The sequence below is a fragment of the Sinocyclocheilus anshuiensis genome, unplaced genomic scaffold (genome assembly GCF_001515605.1).
Source record: "Sinocyclocheilus anshuiensis isolate Anshui unplaced genomic scaffold, SAMN03320099.WGS_v1.1 scaffold207, whole genome shotgun sequence".
Classification (NCBI taxonomy): domain Eukaryota; kingdom Metazoa; phylum Chordata; class Actinopteri; order Cypriniformes; family Cyprinidae; genus Sinocyclocheilus; species Sinocyclocheilus anshuiensis.
This window is the reverse complement of record NW_015551045.1, coordinates 285,828-312,870: the sequence shown is the minus strand read 5'-3', so window position 1 is coordinate 312,870 and position 27,043 is coordinate 285,828. Positions and strand designations below refer to the sequence as shown.

Genomic DNA, 27,043 nt, shown 5'->3' with positions numbered 1-27,043 from the left:
TCTAAAAAATGCTGGGTTAAATATAACCCAGCGCTGGGTTAAAAAGGGACAAACCCAGCTATTGGGTTGTTTTGACCCAGTTATTGGGTTGTTTTGACCCAGCGGTTGGGTTGTTTTGAATGCAACCGCTGGGTCAAAACAACTCAATAGCTGGGTTTGTCCCTTTTTAACCCAGCATTTTTTAGAGTGTATTGTGTCTTTGTCTATTTAAAAGTTTAATTGTGCAAATTATGCATAATTCATTTGATTAAATATCCATACATATGCAGGTTATGAACATATCACAAAAAAAACTATTGGGCTTGTTTTAATGTTACACTCTAAAAAATGCTGGGTTAAATACAACCCAGTGCTGGGTAAAATAGGGACAAACCCAGCAATTGGGTTGTTTTGACCCAGCGGTTGGGTTACTACCCAGAAGGTTGGGTTAAACATTTAACCCAACCGCTGGGTCAAAACAGCCCAATTGCTGGGTTTGTCCCTATTTTACCTAGCACTGGGTTGTATTTAACCCAGCATTTTTTAGAGTGTATGACCAACAAAAAATTGTTGTGTACTGTAAATCAATCAATAAATAAATAATACAACTAATAGTAATATATATTAAGAAAAATCCAAAATGAAAGGTCTAAAAATGGCCCAATTTATTTGGTGAAAATTATATACAGCCATAAAATCTCAATTTTGGCATTTATTATTTGGGATATTTTCTGAAAGTTTGACGTTGTAAATTATTGTTGGAAGTCAAGAAGTCCAAAGTTAAATTCATCCATAAGCATAATATAATATAATCAGAATAATGTATCTGTATTGTGTAAATGTTTAAATATTTAAATTCTGCAAAATTCACAATTCATTGTATTAAACATGCAGATTATGAAAATGTCACAGAAAACTATTGGGATTTAATATGAATGCCAACAAGAATGTGTCCCGTATAAATAAATAAATAAATTAATAAAGTTTAACAACTAATAGTAATATTAAACAAAATCCAAAATTAAAACATGACCTAATTTATTTAGTGAAAGTGATATAAGTTTTAGTCATAAGTGTAAATGTTTATCAATTTTACCACTTATTTCAGATATTGTTTGTGATAAGTATTGCTCAATGTCAAAACGTCAAATGTTCAATCCATCCAAAAGCAGTTTAAGCCTGCAGAACCTCCTCTTTCATAAGGTATTACTGTATAAATAATTAAAAACAGAGAAAAGCTGCACAAAGGATATTCATGAGACATTCGTACAGACTTGTGAGGACTCGAGCACATCGAGGTCTTATATAAAGCGAGGGCTGTTGAGAAACTCCTGATTGCTTTCAGATGGAGGCTTCGTTCCCCGTGTGTCTTCTATTAGAACTCTCTCTCTCTCTCTCTCTCTTCCTCTGGTTTCTGGCCTCCCTCGAGCACCAGTGCTACAGCTGTGGAATGACGAACCGCACATGTGTCGGCTCAAAGAAGCCACGATACTCAGATACGCCAACGCCTCTCGTCCAGCGGGGGAAAACCCTTTAGCTTCAATTAATCCTGCAGTTCATTGTCTAGAGGGATTTTATTTACCAGCTCTAATGCATCTGGAACTTTGTGAGGGAAATGGAATACTCATATGAAAGAACCACATTTGCTGATGCACACGTCACACAGAAAACAATGTTTAAATATAGCTGCGAGCGACAATTACTGGGTTGAGAACACCAATGGTGTGAGGTTAGGACAGGTTATTCAAAACTGTTTATAAATGATTGCATTAGTATTTAATTAAAGACATTGAAATTTGACACAGCAGCCCTGGGTTCTTCCTTATGAATATGATGAAGGCAGCTTGAATGCTGTGGGTTGGTTTGGATGATGGAGAATGATATAATGGATCAACATTCATATAATGCTACTCAAAAGAACATTTTTTGGCCTAAATTTAAAATGTATGTATTTGAACTGCATATCAAATTTCCTTAAACTTAATACACTTAATGTGATGCATATTTGTCAGTCATAAATGAAACCGCTAAGATTTCTGCAATACTGTTAAAACCAGGTTTATATATTTATCATCAATAGATCAATTTTGTTTCAATCTCAGACATTTTCAATAATTGATTTGAACACTGAAATACTATTATAGCTTTTATTAATATTTTGAATTTGTTTTTATTTTTAGATTTTTAGTTAAGTTTTTCATTGTGTGTTGTAACGTTTATTAGTTTTTGATTTTTTTTTATGTCTATAAAGTTTGTTCATTTTTATTTATTTCAATCTCATACTTTTAACTAATTGAATACTGCTTGTTCCACAGCTATAGCCATATTTTAACTAAATACATTTAACTGATTTCACAGTGAACAGATTTATGCTGCTTCCCAAGTAATTATTTTAGTATCACTGAGATATTATTATAGTTTTTATTAATATTTTCATTAATATTTTCATTAAAATGTTAGTAATTTATTGTGTTTTTGTCATTTTTACTAGTTTTTTATTTTTTTAATGTTCATAACGTTTATATATATATATATATATATTCCATTTTAATTTTAATTTTAGGTAACGTTTAGATTATGGAGGGCCAAATTATAAATAAAATAAATAAATGAAAAAATGAATGAATGAATAAATAAATAAATGAAGAAATGAATGAATGCATAAATAAATAAAGAAATTAATAAATAAATACATAATTGAATAAATACATAAATAATTAAATAGTTATATATTTATTTATGCATTTCCGAATTTATTTCTGCTTCATTAATATTTTCATTAAAATGTTAGTAATTTATTGTGTTTTTGTCATTTTTACTAGTTTTTTATTTTTTTAATGTTCATAACGTTTTCATTTTTATTTCTGTTTTAATAATTTTTTTTTTAAATTTAGTTAAAGCTTCAGTAATTTGTTGTGTGTTTTGTCATTTTTCTTATTATTGTATATACACAACTATATATATGAATGAATGAATAAATAAATAAATGAAGAAATGAATGAATGCATAAATAAATAAAGAAATTAATAAATAAATACATAATTGAATAAATACATAAATAATTAAATAGTTATATATTTATTTATGCATTTCCGAATTTATTTATGTATTTAATTATTTCATTATGTATTTAACGATTTATTTATATATTTCAACATTTATTTAATTATTTAATTTTTGAGTAATTTGGCCCTCCATATTAGATAAGGTTTGCTATGTGATTAGTAATTGTTATTAGTTTTCATGTTCATTTAGTTTTTATTCATTTTTACTTCAGTTTTAGTTATTATAGTACATCAGCTACATGAAAATAAGAAATATTTCCTTGACAACATGCTCAAATAAAAAATAAAAAATAAAAATTTTATATAAAAGTATTGAAAATGTTTTTTTTGTTTTATGGTTTTTAGTTTTAGATAAGTAATAATAACTCATGCATTTTGAAAATATGATTATTTAAATGAAATCAATAGATCCGAATAGTCAACTATAAATTATGATTAAACAAATCTTATCTGTTGCAATACTGACAAATATGCATTACATTAAGTTTATTAGCTTACGTTAACATTTTATATGCAGTTCAAACACATCTTAAATTGAGGCCTACATATGCTTTTGAGTGCAGACAAACACGCACGAGACCGTGGTGGACAGCAGGCTGACGGTACCTGAGATCTCATGCTGTCTCAACTCATTGTACTTGTAGGCCTGTTCCATGGGCCTGATGGAGTTGTGGTAGATCTTCCTCAGCCTCTGCAGAGCAGCTGAAAGTTGAAAACAGAGAACAAACAAAGAGCGAAAGCTGAGTATGACATCCAGCACATGACACAGGGGCCGAGCGCAGAGAGGAAAGACTGCATGTGGATAAAGCGTTTGGGAAGGAAATGAGAGGAGACGGTAATGTAAACAAAGCTAAAAACATCGACGTGCCTTTCTGAGGTAGTAGTCGAGTTTGGAATGGATCCGGTGAGTCAGACAACAACTTTCTCCTGGTAGCTGATGTGACATATGGACTAAACAATCCATTGTTGCCCTCTTTTATGGCGAGTTCAACTCACAAACAGCAATGACTCAACATGATTTCATGCTTCGCAGCCAACAAGCTGCACAAAAACTAGTTTAGCTGAAGGTTTTGTGCCAGATAAATGCTGCCGTGATTGTAAAAACAAATTATAATGTCTGATAGTTACTTTAAAAGATTTTGCCTCCACAAACAGCTTCAGTATTGCAGTTTTAGTGAGACTGATATCAGGAGTTTTTAAACTGTGCAGTGTTATGTTATGAAAAAAATCTTAACAATCAAACAAAAACGTAGCATTTTTAAGTATAATTGTACAAGTCATTTCAACTTAAATTACATTAAAAAATAAAGTTGAATTTGATATAATTCAAAAAAAAAAAAAGTTGAAATTGCTCAACTTTTTTTTTAGATGAATTAATGTTGACAATTTACATAACTTGCCATGACTTACTGATTATATCATTTTTTACAGCGTATTTATATTCTACTATCATGTTTATTAATATTTTTTGATTAGTTTTTATCTGTAATATTTTCATTTTTCATTTTAATTGAAGATTTAGCTATTTTGTTATATGATTTTGTCATTTTTATTAGTTTATATATATTTTTTTTTTCTGTTTTAATTTCAGTGATTTTCATACTTAAACTTTTTTTTAAAACTTCTTTTAGTTGCCACGATAACCATGTTATAATTTTAGATTTTTCATCTAATATTTATAACTCAAGTCAACGAAAATTATTTTTAATAGTTTTAGTAAACAACAACAAAGGTGCAGAAAGAGGTTTGAAAGGGAGCTGCAGAAAATGTAAAAAATGATCAATATTATTTTTATATTAATATATTTTATTTATTATTAAAATAAAATGGTTAATTTGTAGCTCATTTACAGAATTTGATAACATTACATTTTTTTATACTTGCGGAAATCATAAGATATTTTTTGTTAATACATTTGAATGGAAAATGTTTCTTTGCAGGTTTACATATCTAACATTACTCTAATGGGTATAAATAATATTAAAAATATTAATAATTTGCTTTGGTTTTAGCGTAAATGTCCACACAGAAGCCACTTAACTTATTTTAGGAAACAACAGGTTTTCTTTATATCACACCTAATATGATATAAATATGATATTTGAATATGGTATTTTGTGAGCAGATCATCCTATTTCTGGTTCCTAGGCATTGAAAAGTTTGAAAACTTTTGGTTTGAACTGGTGGTTATGGTTATGCTGTTTCATATCAGCAGGCTAGTGTGAAATGTTGCTTAACCCGAGCATAGTGTGAGAAGCCTGTAAACTGAAATGAAATGATGTGTTTATGTGTGTATCTGTCAAAGACACGGGCTTCACGTCCTCACCAGCATAATCTCCAGCTTTCTCATCTGCCGCGAGCCTCAGAGTTTCCTCGATGTGAGATCTGTCTCTCAGGATGGATTCCAGAACGGCTTCCTCCTCTGCGGAGAAACCAAAAGGACACAAGTTAAAACTTCCTTCGAAGCCTGAGGAAATCTTGCCCAGCGAGCCACAACGGGCCATAATTCACTGCAGCGGGTCTTCCTGAGGTCTCTGTGATTAGTATCCTGTGATAAAACCATCCTTTTAGTCTTTGCCAAGCCCCATCGACAAGCTATCTGTTATTTGTGTGCCGACAGCTGTATTTCTGGATGGATAAACAGGGGTTTACAAAGAGTTTTACAGACTTTAAAACACCTTGTAAAAGGTTAATATGACCAAATGTGCATGGCTGGCCCAGATTGTAGTCATTTGTCTTAGAATATAATAACAAATGAACCAATTTTAAAGGCCTCTTCACACCAAGGACTATAACGATAAAGATATCGTTTTAAGAAAATCTTTCTAAATGTAAAAGAATAGCAGAGTCCACTTGACAACTATAACAATAACGACTATTGTTGGAATCACTTTCAGAACGTTTTTTTTTTCCCCCAGCTGATGAATGATAAAAACTTTGACAGCCAATCAGAATCCAGGTTTAAAGAGCGCAAACATTTAAGATGGCAGACGACAAAACTGCAGTGCTGATGTGGATGTTATAGTTATCGTTCTCGCTGTGAACAGGCCTAACAGCATAATCATTCACTTTCATTTACAGATTCAGATCCAAATTTATTTACACATTTTCCTTTAAAAACTTTTAGAAATAATGTTATGCAGTTGCTAAGGTGTTCCGAGTGTCTTTTGTACATTTTGGGGTTTTTTTCACCCAATTTATTATCCAGTAGACAAAGAAATCATAAAAGTCTGGTGACTTCAAAAAGCACACCTACTCTCAATAAATAACATATTAGGGTTGTTCACACTTGAAATAAATAACCCTGGGTAAACGGAATCCTGGGTAATTCTGCTTCACGTTTCACACTGCTCATAATTCACTCCAAAACACGTGAACATGAGGCACGGGATTGGGAATCTGTTGCTAAGCAACTAGTCGTAATATTCTAACACGGCTTCGTTTCAAATCACGATGCGGATTAAAAACGCAAGAGGTGGTTTCAGAATCACGGGTAAGAAACGGTACTAATACCGCATCTAAGTTACAAGTGTGAAACCTTCCTTTACCTGGAGTTACCCGGGTTTAGAATTACAAGAACCCGGGGTTAAGCACAGTGTTATAATTCCTAATTTGAGTTATCATTCATGTCCATATCACAAGTTTAACCCTCTGGTATTGTTCATTTGTGGGTCACACTTGTGTTGGTCATGGTTAAAAGTGACCGAACACCTGAAATTTAACTTTTTTTATTTTCAGTAAAAATCAATGTAATATATTTTTGTTCAATACATTTTTTTCTGTTTTATTTTGTATTTTGAGAGAATTTCATGATACTAATTCATATTTATGCAATAATTATGATCATTTTTTTCCCATTGAAAATAATCAAAAAAAAAAAAAAGTAGAATATTTTTATATTACTTATCAATCATGGCAGTATTTCATGTTAAAATAGAGACAATGCCTATAAAATCCAATTTTTGAAGGCAGGTTAGTTCCATCTGGTGGGAGTTAAAAAAGAAAAACATCTGCAATTCCATGGTTTAGCCACTAGATTCCTATAGAGCTCTACATAAAAAGGCTTATAAATTCTCTAGTGGTTTTTAGACATAAATACTTATTTTTATTAAGTTGTGGACTTGGATTTATATTTAGACATTCTCAAAGACAACTTTTTGTAAAGGTTTAGATTTTTTTTGTTTGAAATGTTGGTTTGAAATGTCTTTGCATTAATTTTACTACAGTCAAACCTGAACACAGAGAAAGACATTTTGTTACACATAACATCAAATTCAACAAAATTGTAACAAAAATGAACAGGAATGCTTTATCAGAGGGTAATCAATCTGATTTCAACCTCTTATTTGAGTCTTCTGGCTCAGTTTTGCCAGTGTTACAGACACCAGTTCATATGTGTGTATGATAGTGTGGTGTGTGTGTGTGTGTGTGTGTGTGTGTGAGAGTGTGTGTCTGTTTTGTACTCTTGATATTTTAGAGTGTCACCCCTGTGCACTCTTTTTCTGTCGTGAATGATTTGTAGATTGTACACACAAAAAATTCTCTGTATTTTTGTGTATTTCCCATTCATTTCCAACGGCGGTCATTTTTGACCGTGAACAACACAAGTGTGACTATTTTTTTTAACAACCATTTATCTTTTTCGAATCAAGTCCACAACTTTTTTTTTTTTGTGATCTGTGGTCTAGTGACTGCCATAAAAGTCATCGAGTTCCGTACCATTCCGATGAAGTAGCAATTTTTTAAAAATTCAACAAAAACAAATTGTCAGTCTAAAATAACCGAATGACACCAGAGTGCTAATAATTAAGATGAGCAAGAGCATTTGTCTAGCACACTTCTCATCAGGGCATTGTACTATTAATGTCAGACTATTGATATTCATGCCACAGTCTTCCCCCCTCTGTTCATAGATATTACCCACAATGCCACTGGGGCGTTCCTGCCAGGCTGCTGTTATCAAGACTGAAGACATAAATGGAGCCTAATGGGAAAACACCGTGCCTCCACATTTATATTTAGCAGCGCTGCCATTCATTACAGCTTCCTCATATATTAGCAGCACAACATCTCTTTTGGATCAGTCTTATTTATATAAAAAATGAAATCAACCCATGATCTGGTGCTCATGATATATTTCATATTTTTATTATCAATGTTGAAAACAGTTGTGCTGCTTCATATTTTTGTGGAAATCGTGATACGTTGTTTCAGGATTCTTTGATGAATAGAAAGTTCAAAAGAACAGCATTTATTTGATGTTTTTGACTTTGATCTCGTCTTATTTTAGAGTATCAAATCTAAAAATAAAACCAACCAATGGTCAAGTGTAATGTAGCCTTGGTTTCATAACACAGGGCTGTTGGTGTGGGGACTCCCTGGTTTCATAAGCTGGAGCTTTAATGATGGACACATTGCTACCAAATGATTGGATTATGCTGATAAGAGAGATACCAGATACCTAAATATATCCAGCAGTGGGCAGTTGCCCAACAACACACTGTATCGCCTAAATTTTGTACTGTTTTATGCATGTTTACCAGCAGAACACATGAAGATTTTTCTCAGAAAGTTAGTAGTGCCTAAAGTACTGCCACACATCATGTACTATGGTATCTTCTGAAATACCATATTTTATCATATATCATATCTTTTGAAGTTGGAGTATAAGTTGATGTGCTGGCATTAATGTTTACTTTCATAAGAAGACATGCTTTAAATTCAGTCAAAAGAGACAGTAAAGATATTTATAATGTTACAAAAAATGTATATTTTTAATAAATGCTTAACTTCCTATCCATCAAATAAATAAAAAAAATCTATCAAATTTTTCAGAAATATGACGCAGCACAACTGTTTTCAACACTGATCATAATAAGTGTTTCTTGAGCAGCAAATCAGCATATTAGAATGATTTCTGAAGGATCATGTGACACTGAAGAATGAAGTAATGATGCTGAAAATTCAGCTTTGATCACAGGAATAAATTACATTTCACAATCTAGTACAATAGAACGCAGGTATTCTATATTGTAAAAATATTTCACAATATTACTTGTTTTACTGTGTTTTTAATCAAATAAATACAGCCTTGGTTAGCATAAGTGACTTAAGTGACGAAAACATTAAAAAAAAGAAACATAATTTAAGAATAACAAGATTGCTTTAATTAAATTACAATTGTTAAATTCAACCCAATACACCGAACAGTGAACCTGTTAACTTTATTCAGCGCTCAGTGTACTTGCTTCTATGTAGTTTGCCTGGAAAGCTCTAGAAGTGAAGTTTGGCTCATCTGTCATCCCTTCCTAGTGGTCCATACAGCTAAACGGCGTATTTATTTTGTTCTCAGGTGTCCATTGGCATTTATTTACGTATCTGAAACTTGCTATGCATGTGTTAGCCTTCCTCGTTGGCTGCCGACGGAAATAACTGACGGCTCAAGAAATATATGCTTAATCAACCTGCATCAGCGTAAACGTAAAACCCATTTGTAAATGTGGGCCAGCCAGGTCTCTGAAGAGCCCCGCATCTGTTTACATCTATAGAGTTCAGGCTGATCAAACCAGCCACGAGTTCACATTGTTGACTGTGAATAAGTGAATTTGAACTGAACTGAACTTAATTGCAATTGGACTTATGATGCAAGGGAGAAGTAAAATGAACTGAAATTGAAAGAAATCCAGACATATTTTTAACTAGAAATGCAAAGATTGTCAAGAGAAAACTTTTAATTGGTTGACAAATTCTTGTTTAAACGTTTTAAATCAATCTATCTATATATCTATAAAACAATGAAAATAACCAGACAGACAGATTCGAAAGAAAATGTATTTATATTTAGAGGTGTCAACGCTAATTATTTTCGCATCTATGGCAAAAATATTTTAAATAAATAAAAAATAAATAAACAAAACAAACAAACAAATAAATGCTAAAAGAAATTAAATGTTAAATTAAAATGTTAAAGGAAATGGTATGAATTATGGAAACCAGTTTAAGCCTTAAATAAATAAATAAATGGTTTAAAAAAACATGGTAAAAATCTGTTAATGCATGGCAAAAATATTTTAAACATAAACCGCAAATAAACAACTAAATAATGGTTAAAAGTTAAAAGCTTGTTAATGTTTTTGAAAGAAGTCTCATGTTCACCAAGGCTGCATGCATTTATTTGTTCAAAAATACAGTAACAAATTGTGAAATTGTGAAATATTTCTACAATTCAAAATAACTGTTTTGTATTTGAATATAGTGTAAAATGTAATTTATTCCTGTGATCAAAGCTGGATTTTCAGCATCATTACTCCAGTCTTCAGTGTCACATGATCCTTCAGAAATCATTCTAATATGCTGATTTGATGCTCGAGAAACATTTCTGATTATTATCAATGTTGAAAATGCTGTGCTGCTTAATTTTTCTGAGCAGACTGTGATACATTTTTATTCAGGATTCATTTGATGAACAGAAAGTCCAACAGAACAGCATTTATTTTTTTATTTAAATAGAAATCTACTGTAACGTTCGTCACTTTTGATCAATTTAATGCATCTTTGCTGAATAAAAGTCATTTCTATTACATTTTTTTTTGGGGGGCTAAGTTAGCTAACATAAACCAGCTTGGACTAGCTAGAATGTAAAATGCATGTAAAAGCAACTATTCAAAGCTGGTAGCTGAATTTTCCAACAGGGGTGGCTAAGAAGACAACTTTACTTCACATTTTCCACAGCTGCCCTTTTGTGATTTCTTTTGTAGACTTCACAGTGGCTCGCCGCGGTCAGATTCTACAGCTCAGCACTTGACACATTTCTCCAGCCTGCTGAGGACTCGCTCCGCTGAACGCAACGCTATTATTGAGAGCAGATGGGCTTTCAGCGCAGAGACTGCAGGCCTGTTGTGATGACACAACGTGCTAGTTAAAGCATACAAGTGCTCAGCCGACACTGGCCAAGTCAAGCTGCTAAAAATACAGCCCTGTAATGTTTAACTCAGCATGGCGCTGAAACGGCGAAAGGTTAGCGGTGAGGTGTGCAGTTTAAATGGGTGAACTGTGAACTATGTGGGGTTTTTAACTGCTAATGTGATGATATAGAAAAGGCCTAGTATAAAACAGACAGGTATAGACACCTTATACAATGTAAAAAATAAACAAACAAATAAACACATAAATGAATCAAGTTACAAGTAAACAGTATTATAAATGTAAAAAAAAATGGAAAGGAAACCTCTTTATGCTTGATTCGTATGTCGCTTAATATAAAAGTGTCTGCAAAATGAAAACATACGTAAACAAATGAATGAATGAATAAATAAAGTCATTATAAAAATCTATTAATATATGCCAAAAAAAATATTTTAAATAAACACCAAATAAACAAATGTTAAAAGTAAACTTTGTAAATAAAATGTTTTAAAAATGGCATGATTACGTATGGAAACCTGTTTATACTTTAAAATAAATAAATAAATGTTTAAAAATATATATTGGTAAAAATCTGTAAATATATGGAAAAATATCTGTTAAATAAGCATCAAATAAATATAGTATGAATTACTAATTGAAACCTGTTTACACCTGATTAAAGTCAATAAAGTTAGCAATTCTAACAGAAAAAAGAATGTAAAATACCATGGTTAAAATATGTTAATATATGGGAAAACATTTCACATTTATAAACATAAATCAAACAAACAATCAAATATTAAAAGAAAACAGTATAATAAAATGTTAAAGAAAATGGTATGCATTAAGCTAAGTATGGGAAACATGTTTAATACCTAATTTAAATGAATGAATAAATAAATAAACAAAACTTTAACAAACACATATTAATATATATTTATAATAATATTTATAATATGAACATTATATAATTAATATATAATTATATAATTAACATTATATAATTAATAAATAAATAAACAAACAATTTATTTATTTATGGTAAAAAGTTGGCATATGTGGATGCCAAAATTTTACAGTAAAAAAAGAAGTGTCATTTTGGTGACTGTATATTTTACATTCCCATTAATATATAACAGTTATTAGTTATCTGTTGTTACTGCAAGTTTACTTTAAACTCACAATTACTATTTATTTATTAAATAAATCAAATACACTGTAGAAATGTCTAACTCCCCTCACCTTGCAGACCAGCTGACTTGTCACAAAAGGAAATTGTACTTAGTACTAAGGAGGACATTAGTGGCTGTGTAATCTATTCTCGTGCGGGCCAAGTTTAGATCCACAAAGTCTCAAATCTATGAAATATCTCCGCAAAGGGTGTCAAGGAGCTACATGATGAGACATTGCACAGTATGCAATGACAGTAGCTCCAGCGCCTAATATAGCGCCAACACAATCACAAATATATCCGCTTCAAGCGAGCACAATGTTAGCCCATGGGGGTCAGCTTTAATTTAACCCTGTACGCACTGAAAGGACAAATAAGCAAACTGCCAGCATCTGCCGCGGTGTCTATGGACATCCAATGAGCCTGTCGCCTAGCAACAGAGGCTTTGGAAAAAACATAGCTGTTGCTATGGCTCATCCCGCCGGAATGCCACAGGACTGCTGTAGACCGCGGCTTATTGGTCAAATACACACACACGTGCACTTTTGTGAGGAAACATGGTTTAATATCATCCGCTGACCTTATAGGTGTTTAAATAACGGTCTTTATAGGCTCTCTAATGTTTTTGATTGCATAAACACAGATGGAGGCCTTTGAAAAGCTGCAGGTGATTGTTTAGACTTCTAACAACAGGCAATAAATACAAAATGCATTCATTTTCTAACTTTCTAATTTTCTTCTCATGCAAGTAGTATACTTCCAGCGGCCCATAGGTGTGTTTTCCTCTGTGTATTAGTGCAAAAGCCCCGGATCATGTTGCGGATGCAGGAGGTAAATTGAATTAACGTGAGCATGATTAGGGAGGTGATCCTCGAGCCCGTCTGAACCCGCAGGATTTACCAGCAGCTAGGGAGAGCGTACACAACCTTTACAGCAGGCCAAGGGATTTCCAGGTGAACAATTCTGCTGTGGGATTAAATGTTCTACATTACACTGCAGCTAAACTTCACAAAATCAAACTTTAAATGCTGTTACAGCCCTTACAAAAAAGTACCATACTAATAAATAGCAATACCATGGTCCTTTGATATATATCAGTACACTTACAATTTTAATATAGTATAAAATTACATATATAAATTGAATCTTGCATAAAATGATTGAATAAAACAAATGATTTTTATTTGAATATACTGTAGTTGTATGTATTTTCCTCCAAATGTAAACAAATATATATATATATATATATATATATTAGTATACAATAATTATTAGTTATAATAATTATATATAATTAAAACATCATGCAAATGTTAATCCTATCTCTCTGTCTAATCTATCTATAGGGCAAATCACTGAGAGACATGAATAGCAACAGGTGCCAAGGTTCTGGTCTCACTTGATGACAGAAATAGCGCTACAATGGCTCACGCCTCCAGGGGGCGGAGTCTAACTGGCCTTTTTCTGTCAATCAGAGGTGATTCTAAACTTCCAAAATGAGCAATTAATGAAGATATCTCCTCAATAGCTAACAATGTCTACATACATTAAAATCAACACAAGCAATAAATCTAAATAAATACTAGCATGATCAAAACTCTTTGACTTTTTACAGTAATATTTTGTAGTAGAAAAGGATTCCAGAAGTTCCTGTGTGCTGTTTTTAGCTTGTTGCTTCAAAGCTTTTAATAGCTTGACACAAAATGACAGTGCCTTGTGTGACACATTTTTGAATCCGAGAACCAGGATCATATCCGGGTGGTAATTCCACAAAGGAATCATGGGTGTCAGAGTTAGGACGCAGTAAGAACATTACATGGAACTGAGGGGGTAAAAGGGATTGGAAGCATGACTCGTTTCTGTAAAGCTACGTTGCACTGACCTTTTTATGGAATAAGCATTTGGCTGCCTGTCCCACAATTCCTAGCAGAGGGAAGTCCCTAAAGAGCAGGGGGCACCACATGCCTACTGTAATACATTGCTGAAAGGTGGGGAGAGCCCTTACTCACACCGAGTGCCCATATCAAATGTGTAGTCAATAAGGATGACTTCTTACCTTACTCATGGTTCACTCTTAACAATAAAGGTTATTTATTGGCATTGATGGTTCCATCAAGAACCTTTAACATCTATGGAATCTTTTCATTTTCACAAAATGTGGAAAAAAGGGGGAAAAGGTTCTTTTGATTTTTAAAATGTTCTTTGCAATAAGAAAAAAATGGTTTTAAGAACTGCTCACTGAAAGGATCTTTTAGGAACCCAACATGGCTCTTCTATGGCATCACTGGGAAAACCCCCATTTGGAACCTTCATTTTTACAGGATTTGCATGAAGCCGGTGATGTTCCAATCAGGTTTGAACTTTTAAATCAGTTATTTCAGCAATCAAACAGCATGCTTGCAAAATGTCTTTAAGTAGCAACCTAATATGCAAGGTAAGGAAACTCGTCACCTAGAAGACATTTTGATGTGAATTAACATGAGGGAGGTGAGAAAGGAGAACAGATCCGAGGTCATAAGGTTGTAAAACCTTTAGCAACTGGACACAGATTATGTTTTCAAATAAAGCCATGGCCCAAATTCTCAGTAAGAACCTACACCAAAGTCATGATGCTTGTTAGTGGATTTTCACAGTATCACACCATGGGTAATGACAAACTATGCTTTCTTTTTCCACTTATTTAGATGGAAAGAGTTCCCCTTTTCCCACTCTTAAGAACCCGTTGGAATGGAAAGGTTCCATGGATGTTAGAGGTTCTTCGTGAAAGCATAGATACCAATAAAGAACCTTTATTCGTAAGTGTGAAGATGGCCAAGTCTCATGCAAAACTCTTCTGTTTTGTCTCAACTGTTAACTGTTATTTTAATCAGATTGAAAACTCATTTTCACCAATAACAAATGAACAAAGGCTTAGAAGCACATGCACTAACTTCAACTATCATTCAACAATGGCACCATAATTAATCTAATCAGCCACATTTTTGAGGCAACTAGCATTTAAATTCTCTAGCTGTACACACACCAATGCTGGAAGACTGGCATAGATGGCCGCGGCTTCTCCTGCTGAGATAATGCCTGTCCTTATATGGCCAGTGGCTGGGAATAAATAAATTGTGATTGTGTCAGGGTGACAGCAGCTGCACGCTGGATCCAAAGACAAGTGCGGACAGGAGGGGAGGGAAGAGAGGAAGAGGACGATGGGGGAATCTATAGTAGATGGTGTCCCGTTACAGTACAACTTCCAATCTTAGACACCTGACGGCAGCCTGGGCCCACGAAGGCCCACGCCGGGCCCAAGAGGTGCCCAAGGACGGAACAAGGGTAACGGTGGCTGCCAGAGCCCTCGGAACTCACATCCAAAGCTGGACTTTTATAGCTGACACTCTTAAAAATAAAGGTTCCAAAATGGAGCTTTCACTGCAATGCCATTTTGGGTTCCCCAAAGAACCCTTTGGTGAAAAGGTCTTAAAAGAACTTAAGAAAACTAAAATGATCTGAAGAACCTTTTTTTCCACTATAAAGATTCCATGGATGTTAAAGGTTCTTCATGGAATCATTGATGCCAATTAAGAACCTTTATTTTTAAGAGCATGGGTTTAAAAGGCAAGACCTTCTTTGATTAAATGGAATGGTTGGATTTAGTTGTCTCATATTAGCAAACCAATAAAACCAAATTTGTGAATACAAGTACCTCAAATGTCATATAAATACCAGCTGAACCCCCAGTCAAACCTCCGAAATTGGGATATGGGACGCCTCGGGATTCAAGAAGAGTTGGAAACAGGAATGAAGCGAGTGGTTAAGAGTCATCCCAAGGCTCTAGCTCTTTCCATAAGCTGGTGCCATGCCTCACGACAGCTGACGCACAATGCATGGGCTAAAACGTCTACCGAACGAAAATAACCCTCCTGTCGTTTGTCCCACTGAGACACAGAACTTCCAGACCTTCCACAAGCTTAAACTGCAATATATATCATACAATTTTCATTATAAAGGATTCGTTTAGCATTCAGACAACTTTTTGTTTAACTGCACATGCCAAGTCCAAAGATAACTCATCCTTGTCCCGAGTTATTATTGAACACTGCGGGTTTAAATAGCTCAGCAGATGGTGACATGGCCCATCTCCTGCTGGTGACCGTCACAGTTTCAAGGCACCATTTTCATTAATGCTGCCATGCCTAACTCATCCAAAAGGCCTATAGGTCCAACCAACCATGTCAATATGACAAACATAATGCACAACATGAACAAACTTCGATTATCAGTTTCGACCACTGATTCTGCACGCCAATGAATCCAAGAGTTTTCCCATTGTGCACCGAGCAAAAACATTTCAAACCACTAGAAGGGGAATGGGACTCTGTTTTACAGACAACTTCACAAAGTAAACCTCATCTCAGGTCTGTATTATTGAACTTATGCAAACAGTAACATGCTCTTACCTGCTGTGGCCAGTGCCAGCAGGGGCACAAAGACGCAGAGCGAGACTAAGACCTTCATGTTGGCTGCCAGGAGACCTCTGGTAGCCTCTCTGGCTATATATACTGGGCTGAGAAGGTCAGAGGGTGCCGGCAAGAGGGTGGTCTTACAGACGGGACTACATGGAGGGGGCTGGTGCTGTAGCTGTCAGAAAAGGGCGCACCCGAGCAACTGACTGTCTCTTTTAGCAGAGCCATCACGGCAGTGACGTCATATCAAGGGTGTGCGGCCATCTCGAGCACAGGAGCGCTTTGGTACTTCAGCTGGTGTTGATTTTGGCAACTGAGAAGGAATGTTGTACAAGAGGTATGACATGACAACACTATTTGTGACATGGCATTCCACTTTTTTAAGTCACTTAGTGAATTTGATCAAAAAAGCAATTAATGAAGAATTTACTTGATGGTTTCAGATAGCATGTTGGTCATTATAAACTTTTGTCCTATTGAGTGAACTTAACTAACCTGATCACAGGCTTGAGTCAGTGCTGTTAATCACCAGCAGTCGTGTTGGGTAGGATTACAGGAGTTGACAGTCGGGAATAAGGTGTAAAAGTCAGCATCATCATTTCCTCAGAGAGTGGAGATTAACGCCTTATCATTACACAGCAGACGTCGACTCCAGCACTTCACAGGCAAATGAACTCCCTTCGTTAATCTGTGAACGCACTGTAAAATGTACATGCACAATTCATCTGTAAAAGATAAACGTGAAACAAACAGCAGGAGGTTGTTTCTGTCGTTTAGGGTTTTCTGGTGGTCTGGGATTTAGAATAATTATGCAAATCCATTATAAATTAAGCAATTTAATAACAATAATAATCATTTACAACTAATGAACTGCATGACTCCTACATCCTATGAACCCTTAACTACTAACTACTTAACCCAAGTGCGCGAAAGCAGCAGCCTAGTGAGTGCTTGGCCAGTGGGTGTACTTGCATTCGGTTAGTAGTTTTAAGCAATGCAAGATGTTCCCGACACAGAATTATCAGATATAAACTCAGAACTGTGAGATATAAATTCAGAATTGCGAGGAAAAAAGTCAGAATTGTGACTTAAGTAGCAGTTACTTTTGTTTTAATCCTATGGCGGAAACAAGTTTCTAAATAACTTTGCGTGTTGTACCAAACGCAAGTATGTGCACTGGTGAAGTGCTTGCGTCTATGTTCGCTTTGTATTTTGCTAACAAAAGTACTGAAATGGTAAATGTTGCTATGGTTACCTCTGCTTTCCCTGATTTAGGTACAACATTCTTTTTAGTCAAATCAATTTTATCATCATTGATGAAAACCAAAATGATAGGTCAATGAAAGAATTTTGTTGCCTCATTATATTTCAAACAATCAAGTAAAAAAAAAAACTAAAACTAAACTACATTTTAGGACTCCAAAATGATCTAAAATAAAATGACAAATTAATTTTAGCTTTAGATACATGGGAGATCATAAAACTTGAATTCTTTATAACCCACCTACCACTGAAACATGAATATTCCAAGACTGCAATAACACTAGGCCGCAAAAATAAATAAATAAACCAAATAAAATAACACCGTTAATCCATTTTGAAATTATACTACTTTTGAACCAAATACTAAAGCTAAATAAACTAAAAATAAAAAAAAAAAAACACCTCAACATCAACAAAAATTATATCAGTGAGAGTAAAAAACTAACGATATAATATATAAACTATATATAAGGTGGTATAAACTAATGGCATAATTTTGAACCAAAATACTAAAGCTAAATAAACTGGAAAGAAAAAAACTCAACAAAAATTATATCAGTGAGAGTAAAAAAAAAACTAATGAACAAAATAGTAAAAAAAAAATCTACATTTATGGGTAGGTTAGGACTGTGTTTGACAAGAATAAAAAAAAAAAGTACATTTCAACGAACATCCAAATCTTGGTGACTGGTTAACCACCTGAACTTACAACTTTTCATGAGCTTCTAATTTGGTGCCAGGTGACGATATACATGCTAATTTTTGAAGTTATTAAAACATTGTTTGAAAATTCAGGTTCTCTTTTGTATTATTAAACCATTTACTTCTCCTAGACACTCACTTTCCTGATGAAAAACAGCTCAGTACTCAGGGTTTTGCTCACGTGCAACACACTCCAGCAGTAACCCAAAAGAAATCTGAGCTTGTCTTCCTAATTATGAAGTACCAAAATGCAATTCAAATGCCACAGTAACACGTTGCTCTCATATTTAAAAATATTCCTTTGAATGCTAAAGTTGAATGGATTTGTTACCAGGGTGTGAACTACGGGGGAGCTAGGGGGAGCTCGATTCTGTGTTAAGGTAAGGCATGTTATTCGCAATTATGTGTTGTGGCTGGGTTATTATAGGTCTGCGTGACTCTCGATGTCTTAGGCCTAATTGAATGGAGGAATTATATGGTATTCTTCTGTAGCCTGACGACGAGTAACTTTAACCGTTGTTCATGTGAACGCCTGATGCTTTGTTTATAGACTATTTGTGGGTGGCTGTTTGTTGTTTCACCTATCAATTCGTGTCGATAAAGTATAATAGGGTACATCCTGTATAGTGATTTATCCTATATAGTGCTTGCATAAAGCAAGTAGTGCATACACTTGTAGCCGTTATGCATCTTTGTAAGTCATTGTAAGCCCCCTTTTGAGGCACGCGCAAGCGCACAAACCTCCCCCCCGTTATAAAAAAAAACAAGTGGGCTCCCCTAAAGTCCACGGTATAGTTCGAACACTGTTTGTTACTCGATATGTAACCTAGCAGAGCTTTACAAAGCTTTTTATAATGTTAATGGCTAACGTGAGTGTAATGCAGTCAATGCATACTGTACAATTCATACTGAAGAAATATTTACACAATACACTGAGAAATTGTAAAAAACAAAGTACAAACTTTATTATTCTGTTTTTACAAAAGGCACAAGCCTCTTTTCCCCATTTAAAAAAAAATACAATAGCTTAACCAAATGGACTGACTGTCCCACATAAAGAAAAACAACAAAAATAGAAAAAAAAATCATAAAAGAGATGACAGACAATAAAAGAGGGCAAGGATGAGAGACAGGACAAGTCTGGAGACTGTGGAGACGGCCAGAGGACGTGTGGTGTGCCAGGACAAACGTTGAGGGTTAAACACAGCCGTGTGGTTCAAAAATCACAGCGAGAAGAGCTTCGGTTTGAGGACAACAGCTCTTTGAAAACAAGAGTCACTCCTCGTTATACTACAGTAAGTGCTTCAGGTTCATAAAATCGTCCCCGTTTCCCTCGACACACCCAATCGCTGATATGTCCTCGAGATTTCTTACAGTGATTTCTGTGAGTAGAAAATACACAAAAAATAGACACCCTGTGGCTTCGGTAAGGAAATGTTCAAACGTGGGAGAGCGAAAGAGAAGACAAAACCGTTATTAGACTTAACATGAAAAGACAGCACGAGCAGGACGCTAGTCTCTATGACCCATTATCCAAATAAAAACGCGCGAGTACAAATGAACAAAAAAAGAAAATCTGCCAATATTAGACCAGCCCGTTCTTCTGGAAGCCCTGATTCCCTGCAGTCTTCTCCGCAATACGAATGACAAGGTCCAGCATGCTGACAGTACTTGATAAATCCAGCAGCAAAAATATTTCCTGTAATATTTCGTAAGGGAAGGGGGACATGCACACTTTCGAATTTTCAGTCAAAAAAAAAAAACAGACTCCTCTCATCTTCGTCTATGGCCAAATCTTGCCGACTTTAGTTTCGACAACCCAACGCAAAACACAACAGTAGACTGTTCTGGAATGTTTGTAAACGTGAACTGCGAGAAGAGATGAACATGGGGCGCCATGTCTTAACAATGCTCTCCGGCCTTGCTCTCTAGCGCCACCTTCAGGGCTAGTTTAAGGCAGGCCTCTGTGCCTCACCGTGCACACCGAAACTGTGTTAAGGCAAGCCACTTCCATTGCTCCACACAGGATACACTCAAGTCTCTCAATCCCACCAGGGGCATGAAGAGCTCACACTATCGCATGGCTTATCCCAGGAGTGTCCAAGCCTGGTCCCGAAGACCAACATCTTGCAGAGTTTAGCTCTAACTTGTTCCATTCCATACCTGTAGTAATCCTTTATTCAGGTGTTTAATTGGGGTTGGAGCCAAACTCTGCAGGACCGTAGCCCTCCAGGAACCAGACTGGACATCCTTGACTTATCCGGAGAGCTCTCGCAGGAGTAGCACCACCTTGCACGTGATTATCTGGCGTGGCGTGTACGAACGTCCTTGTCGAGCGCCGAGAGATACAGGGAAATTAAAACATTCAAGCGAGCCGAGTGAACCAGCGAGTGCATAGAGCTAGAGCGCATGATTACGGGCTAGTCACTCTGCAGTGTCACTGCAAACATCCTTACAGAGCGTCGGACACGACAAACGGACAGGACAATACTTCCGGGAGAAGACCAAAGGGCCCACAAAGTTGCTCTCAAAGGGGGGGCGAGAACCAAAAGAGCTGCATAGGCTGAAAACGGGCCACGACAACCCTGGTAGTGCTATTTCCACACTTTCTCCCCCCAAAAAAAAAAAAAAAAGCAAGCTTTAAGTTTACATTAGCAAGTGTGCTAAAAGTGACACACTAATTTCCTTGCAGGTACGAGTACCTGGCGGTTAGCTTATTCCATTTGTCATACAAACGACAAAAATTCAGCCAGAATTTCGAAATCATCAGTGAGGACAGGACCAGGGGCGTTTGACGAGACGGAGGGAGTACTTCACCCTTGCACCAACATGCATACTGGGAACCCAGCCCAGTAAAGGTGAGCGACATTAAGTGCACAAAGTCCCCCTTCTTTGCGGAATAACTTTGTGTTATTTACAAAGTGTGCGACACGAAGCCCCTCTAAGCAGTGGCGGTCTTTGTCCCTCCATTGAGAACTCGACAATCAAAAGGTGCCTGCCGGTAAATGGAAAACTAGGGGCGAGTCTGCGTCAAAAAAAAACAACAAAAGAAAGGTAACATTTCCTCTAAAGTTTCGGAAGCCATGGTGTGGAACAGGTTTCTGAAGTCTCATTGGCTCACAGTGATGCTTCAAGCCTCCCAGAACGGAAAGAGGAATATGATGCAACCAGAGGGTGGGGCAAAAGGTTAATTTTACGAGATGAGACGTGGGAATGGGATTCCTCTGATCAGAACACTCCGCTGCCCTCTTATGGGCGGGATGTAGAGCAGGAAGTGATAAAGCAGAGGCCTGGAAGACCTGTGGCAGATTCTGATATAGATTTTGTGATTCCCTCACAAAATCGCTTACCTGGGAGCGTACGTTGGTGAAACAGAAGTCAATTCAACGGAGTATGAGTAAGAGCTGTATCATGTGAATGTATCAACAAGTTACCAGAGTGCTATGGGGGTATAGTGTATTGTGTGAGTATACATAAGCGTGCTCGTTCTGTTTGCGGCACATTTGCTTTTTTTTCTTTTATTTTGCCCCCCCCCCCCAAGAAACCTTCAAGTCATTGAGTCTGTGAGTCCCGTATGCGAGTGTGAAGAAGACAGCAACAAAAAGAGAGGAGAGAGAAAGAAAGAATATTTCTGTGGGAGGCCCTTCCCCACAGACCCCCTCGCCCCCTCTCCGTGCCCCCCGTTACATGTGGTGGGCCGATATGGGGGTGGGGGTGACCGGGGCAGTTAACAGTCCTCAGATCCTTCGTTGTCAGAGGCAGTGTCGGAGTCGCCGGTGTCTGTGAGGACACGGCCCGGGGTGACGATGACCGCCCGCCGCTTTTCCTCCTCGGGCACGACCATCCTGTCCTGCGTGCCTTCGATGTGCTGAATGGCCTGCAGGAAAACCGGAAGAAAATGTCAGGTGACTTGTTTAAGATCCAAATTCTATGCTTTATTTTCCAAAACAACTGGTTTTACAGTTGCTTGTTCTGAACTAAAATGGGTCAGGATGGTCTACAAATCTCCCAACAAAAGACAAGTTGAGGTGTGGAGCTGCATAGGGTGTAATCGTGCTGCAGGGACGACATATTGTTGCATGCCAAGACCCGGAAATGAGCATTTTAACACTTCCGGATCCATCGTACTGAAGTCAATGTTTTTTTTGAATGGGTTTTTGGTTAAATGCCTGGGATAAGGTCTGTGGTTAACATGAGCTCAAGATATTTTCATGTTTTATTCTATGACATAAAATACATCTGTAATACCCACTTGGATGTGATTTTTTAAAGCTATTATTTTTTGCCATTCTCCAAAAGCCAATGGAAAAAGGTTTTTGTCGAGGGAACCAGGGTGATGCTAATTTTCAGGTAGTCCTACAAAAATACATCATTACTACAGCACTCTGTGCTTTTTTATTTTTGGTATCACTGAAGTCAATTAGTTGTTCAGACAGCCAACCAGTTGATATGTCAAAAATAGTTGATAATTAGTCATGAATACTAGCGACAACTGTTTACCAATATAGCTAAGGAACAACTCTGTGAAAATCCGTGATTTTTCTGATTTAAAAATTTTTAAAAATCATTTGTATGATTATACGTGAATATGACTGTAAACAATAACAATAGTAATTTTAGAAATAGTAATCTACTCTCCACATTCATTCTTGCTAATGGATTCAGGTACAGTTCTTTAGTGTCCACACCAAAACTTCAAGTGTGAAAACGACTTTAACACATACATGTGTGACCCTGGACCACAAAACCAGTCATAAGGGTCAATTTTCTGAAATTGAGATTTATACATCATCTGAAAGCGGAATAAATAAGCTTTCCATTGATGTATGGTTTGTTAGGATAGGACAATATTTGGCCGACATACAACTATTTGAAAATCTGGAATCTGAGGGTGCAAAAAAATCAAAATATTGAGAAAATCGCCTTTAAAGTTGTCCAAATGAAGTTCTTAGCAATGCATATTACTAATCAAAAATTGTATTATGATATATTTACAGTAGGAAATTTACAAAATATCTTCATGGAACATGATCTTTACTTAATATCCTAATGATTTTTGGCATAAAAGAAAAATCAATAATTTTGACCCATACAATGTATTTTTGGCTATTGCTACAAATATACCCCAGCGACTTAAGACTGATTTTGTGCTCCAGGGTCACATATATCCACTAAGCCACACCATCACTACAATGGGAATCTGGCAGTTAAATCTCATTCAGGACTTTCTCCTCGAGCTGGGCAGAAATGTGTTTTACCTGCACAATGGTGTCCAAGTTCTGTCGTGATGTGGATGCTGTGTTGATCACGGAGGTGGGGCCCATGGTTACCACAGTGACATGATGGGGGGGAGGGGGCGGCAGTGCAGGGGCGGGAACAATTACTGTGGCGTGATGAGTGGGCGCAGGCGGCGTGGCAGGAGAAAACACCTGAGGAACACAGCAGGACAGAGGGTTACAATAAATTACGAACTATTCCATGAAGAAAGTCAACAAGAAATCAGAACTGACACTTTATTTACGCATATAGTTCCTTTCTTTATGTATATGGTCTTATTGTGCATGATTCAACAGTGCACATTACTCAAAAGAAAAAAAGTTACACTACCGTTCAAAAGTTTGGGGTTGGTAAGATTTTTATGTTTTTGGAAAAAGCTCTCCAACGCTGCATTAAATTAATTTAAAAATACAATAAACAGTTATTTTATGAAATATGATTGCAATTTAAAACAACTATCTCAACTATGTTTTCTATAAGAATATATTTTAAAAAGTAATTTATTCCTGTGTTTCAAATCTGAATTTTCAGCATCATTACTCCAGTCTTCAGTGTCACATGATCCTTCAGAAATCATTCTAATATGCTGATTTGCTGCTCACGAAACATTTATTATTACCATAAATGTAAAAAAAAAAGGTGGGATGCTTAATATTTTTGTGGAAACCATGAATAGAATGAATAGAAAGTTCCAAAGAACTGCTTTTATTTGAAATATTGAAGTATTTTGCAACATTCTAAATGTTTTTACGGTCACTTTTGACCAATCTAATACACCCTTGCTGAATAAAAGTTAATACCCTTCAAAAAAATCTTACTGACCCCAAACTTTTATAGTAGAGTAATAGTAGTGTATAATCGTTCATCAAATTGTAATAATATAATCATGTTCTCCGCTGCTAAAACGGCTTGTAAAACAATATAAAAAGACATCAAAAGGTGATATTACACAAATCAAATATTCATAGGTTAAATGAAGTCCTGCCCTACATTATTATCTGAATATTGTCACTCAGAAATCGGTCACATTAAATAAGTTAAATGGTTTATGACATTTGAGGTTGTCTTTAACCCTTCTAATGCCCTCTAGTGGATCAACACATCAGATCAACACTGCACTGCAAAACCTCTAGTAGACCATCCTGAGTATTTCAATCACGGTTAGTATATCAGTGAAACCGAGAGCCTGTCTGACCAGCGGGCTGCGAGCAGGTGTGGTGGTCTCTTTTCCCAGCTGTTCTTGTTGCTGCTGAAGACGAAGCAGAGTTTGCGTCTGCACGTGCTGCTCCTGGAGCTGCTGAGCGATCACCTTTAGCTTCTCTGGGTACAAGTGGGCATCCAATGAGCGGATCTAAAAGAAACAGAGAGACCCTCGGTCAGCACACATGCAGAAGAGAACGGAGAGCAGTGTTTCCTCTTAATACTTTTTTTTTTTTGCCTGAGGAAGTTTCTCTAGCACGTTTCATGAATAGCAGCAGAGATTGGGGTTTAATTTGCACTTCAAGTGCGATGTTCAGAAACGATTCAAGCTCTCTGGGGAGCTGTGCACCTTCTGTGATATCGCATTAAATATGCAAAGACTAAAGCTAGCTAATTTTAGCAAGCAAAGTGATGCAGCAAAAGAAAAGTTGGATAACAGATTTTCACAAATGACAACTCTTCAGCACTAGTCCATGATGAATACAGATAGGCGAGATTTAGTCGAGCAAAACTGAGCGACAGATCAAACAGATCCTGATGAGTTTTCGTTAAGATTTACGAAAATTTCTCAAATAACGATAACAAAAAATGAATTATGAATGAGAACTCTCACTGTAATGAGGTACAAATTAAGCTAAAACGGTGTTTACAATCTACAATCAATTAAGCACTACAATACCACAATTTTGAGCATATCCTTTACAAACACAATATATATATATATATATATATATATATGAGTGTGTGTGTAAAATTGTATCTGTATTTTTTTTTTTTATATTTTAAAATAAATAATGTTTATTTAAATATAATGCTCTCTCCCTCTATACATGTATATCATTTTATACATTTCTTAAATTACTAAATATCAATAATTATCAACAATCATATAGGCCAATTATAGATAATTTTTAATATATAATAAATGTATATATAAAATTGTGTATATATATATATATATATACACACAGAAAATATTTACATGTATATATATTTATATTCATATAAATGATATCATATATAAATATATTTCATATATAAACGTAACATATTTTTCTTAAATATATACATGCATGTGTGTATTTATATATACACATAATAAATATACACAGTACACACACATATATTATGTAAACAAAAACTTTTATTTTGGAGGCGATTAATCGTTTGACAGCACTAATTTTCATATATGGCTGATATTAATTTTTATAATTTTAACTATTATGATGGCCAATATAATAAATCATATTAAACAGAGAACTCTATTCATTAAACAACAACAAAAACAACTAAAATTGGCTGACATTGACCGTTGATAATTGTTTTTTCATAAACTATTTGGTACTTTTGTCACCGAACAGAGAAAAAAAAAAGTTTGAGTAATAAAATAAATACAGATTAATAAATTGTCATATCCCCAAATTCACACTTATGGTGATAACTTAAACCGCTAACATTGGCCAATACTGACACGGTCACAAATATACCTGTTCTTCCAGCATCATGCGAACGGAGCGCTCTTTATCCAGCTGTTGTCGGAGTTCAATCATCTCGCGCCGAAGATCCTCCACCTTCTCCTCCTCCAGAATGTCTGGAGATCCAATCCCTTCATCCTTCTCCTCGGCACGCCTCCTCTTCGGGGATGAGCCGCTGAACTCCTTCTGATGGGAGGAAGAGGAGAACATGAGACGACAGGAAAGAAACAGAGCACTGGAGATACAGAATATGCAGTGAAAAAAAGATGGGTATAAAGTAGTGCTGGGCGGTATACCGGTTCATACCGAATACCGGTGTTTATTTTTGTTATGATATGAATTTTTAAAATACCGCAATACCGGTGTATGTCATTTAAACAACGTTCGGAACGCGACACTGTTTGAAAGAGGTCACTTTTCACTGTTTCACTGTGGTGAGGGAACAAGCTGTATGTGTTACTAAGCGTGAAAGTTCCGAAACTGAAGCTGTAGAACTAATAGAACGTGATGATGACACAGAAGAACTCATCCACAATATCCACATTGACCGCCACA

At 35.7% G+C, this 27,043-nt stretch overlaps 2 protein-coding genes across 3 annotated transcripts in view; both read right to left on the bottom strand.

Annotated features, from left to right (window-relative positions):
* The window catches only part of LOC107661647 (sarcalumenin-like), a 31,377-nt gene extending 14,745 nt beyond the window's left edge, over nucleotides 1-16,632 (bottom strand). The window contains exons 1-3 of the mRNA XM_016451317.1: nucleotides 16,566-16,632; nucleotides 5,371-5,466; nucleotides 3,651-3,746 (exon numbers count right to left, since the gene is read on the bottom strand). Of these exons, the coding sequence (XP_016306803.1) occupies nucleotides 3,651-3,746; nucleotides 5,371-5,466; nucleotides 16,566-16,623 (250 nt within the window). The 5' untranslated portion in view covers nucleotides 16,624-16,632. The remainder of the gene's footprint in view (nucleotides 1-3,650; nucleotides 3,747-5,370; nucleotides 5,467-16,565) is intronic.
* A 3,411-nt stretch (nucleotides 16,633-20,043) lies between these two features.
* The window catches only part of LOC107661646 (transcription factor AP-4-like), a 12,532-nt gene continuing 5,532 nt past the window's right edge, over nucleotides 20,044-27,043 (bottom strand). For both annotated transcript variants that reach the window (XM_016451315.1, XM_016451316.1), the window contains exons 4-7: nucleotides 26,501-26,674; nucleotides 25,009-25,164; nucleotides 23,795-23,965; nucleotides 20,044-22,413 (exon numbers count right to left, since the gene is read on the bottom strand). In XM_016451315.1, the coding sequence (XP_016306801.1) occupies nucleotides 22,264-22,413; nucleotides 23,795-23,965; nucleotides 25,009-25,164; nucleotides 26,501-26,674 (651 nt within the window). In that variant the 3' untranslated portion in view covers nucleotides 20,044-22,263. The remainder of the gene's footprint in view (nucleotides 22,414-23,794; nucleotides 23,966-25,008; nucleotides 25,165-26,500; nucleotides 26,675-27,043) is intronic.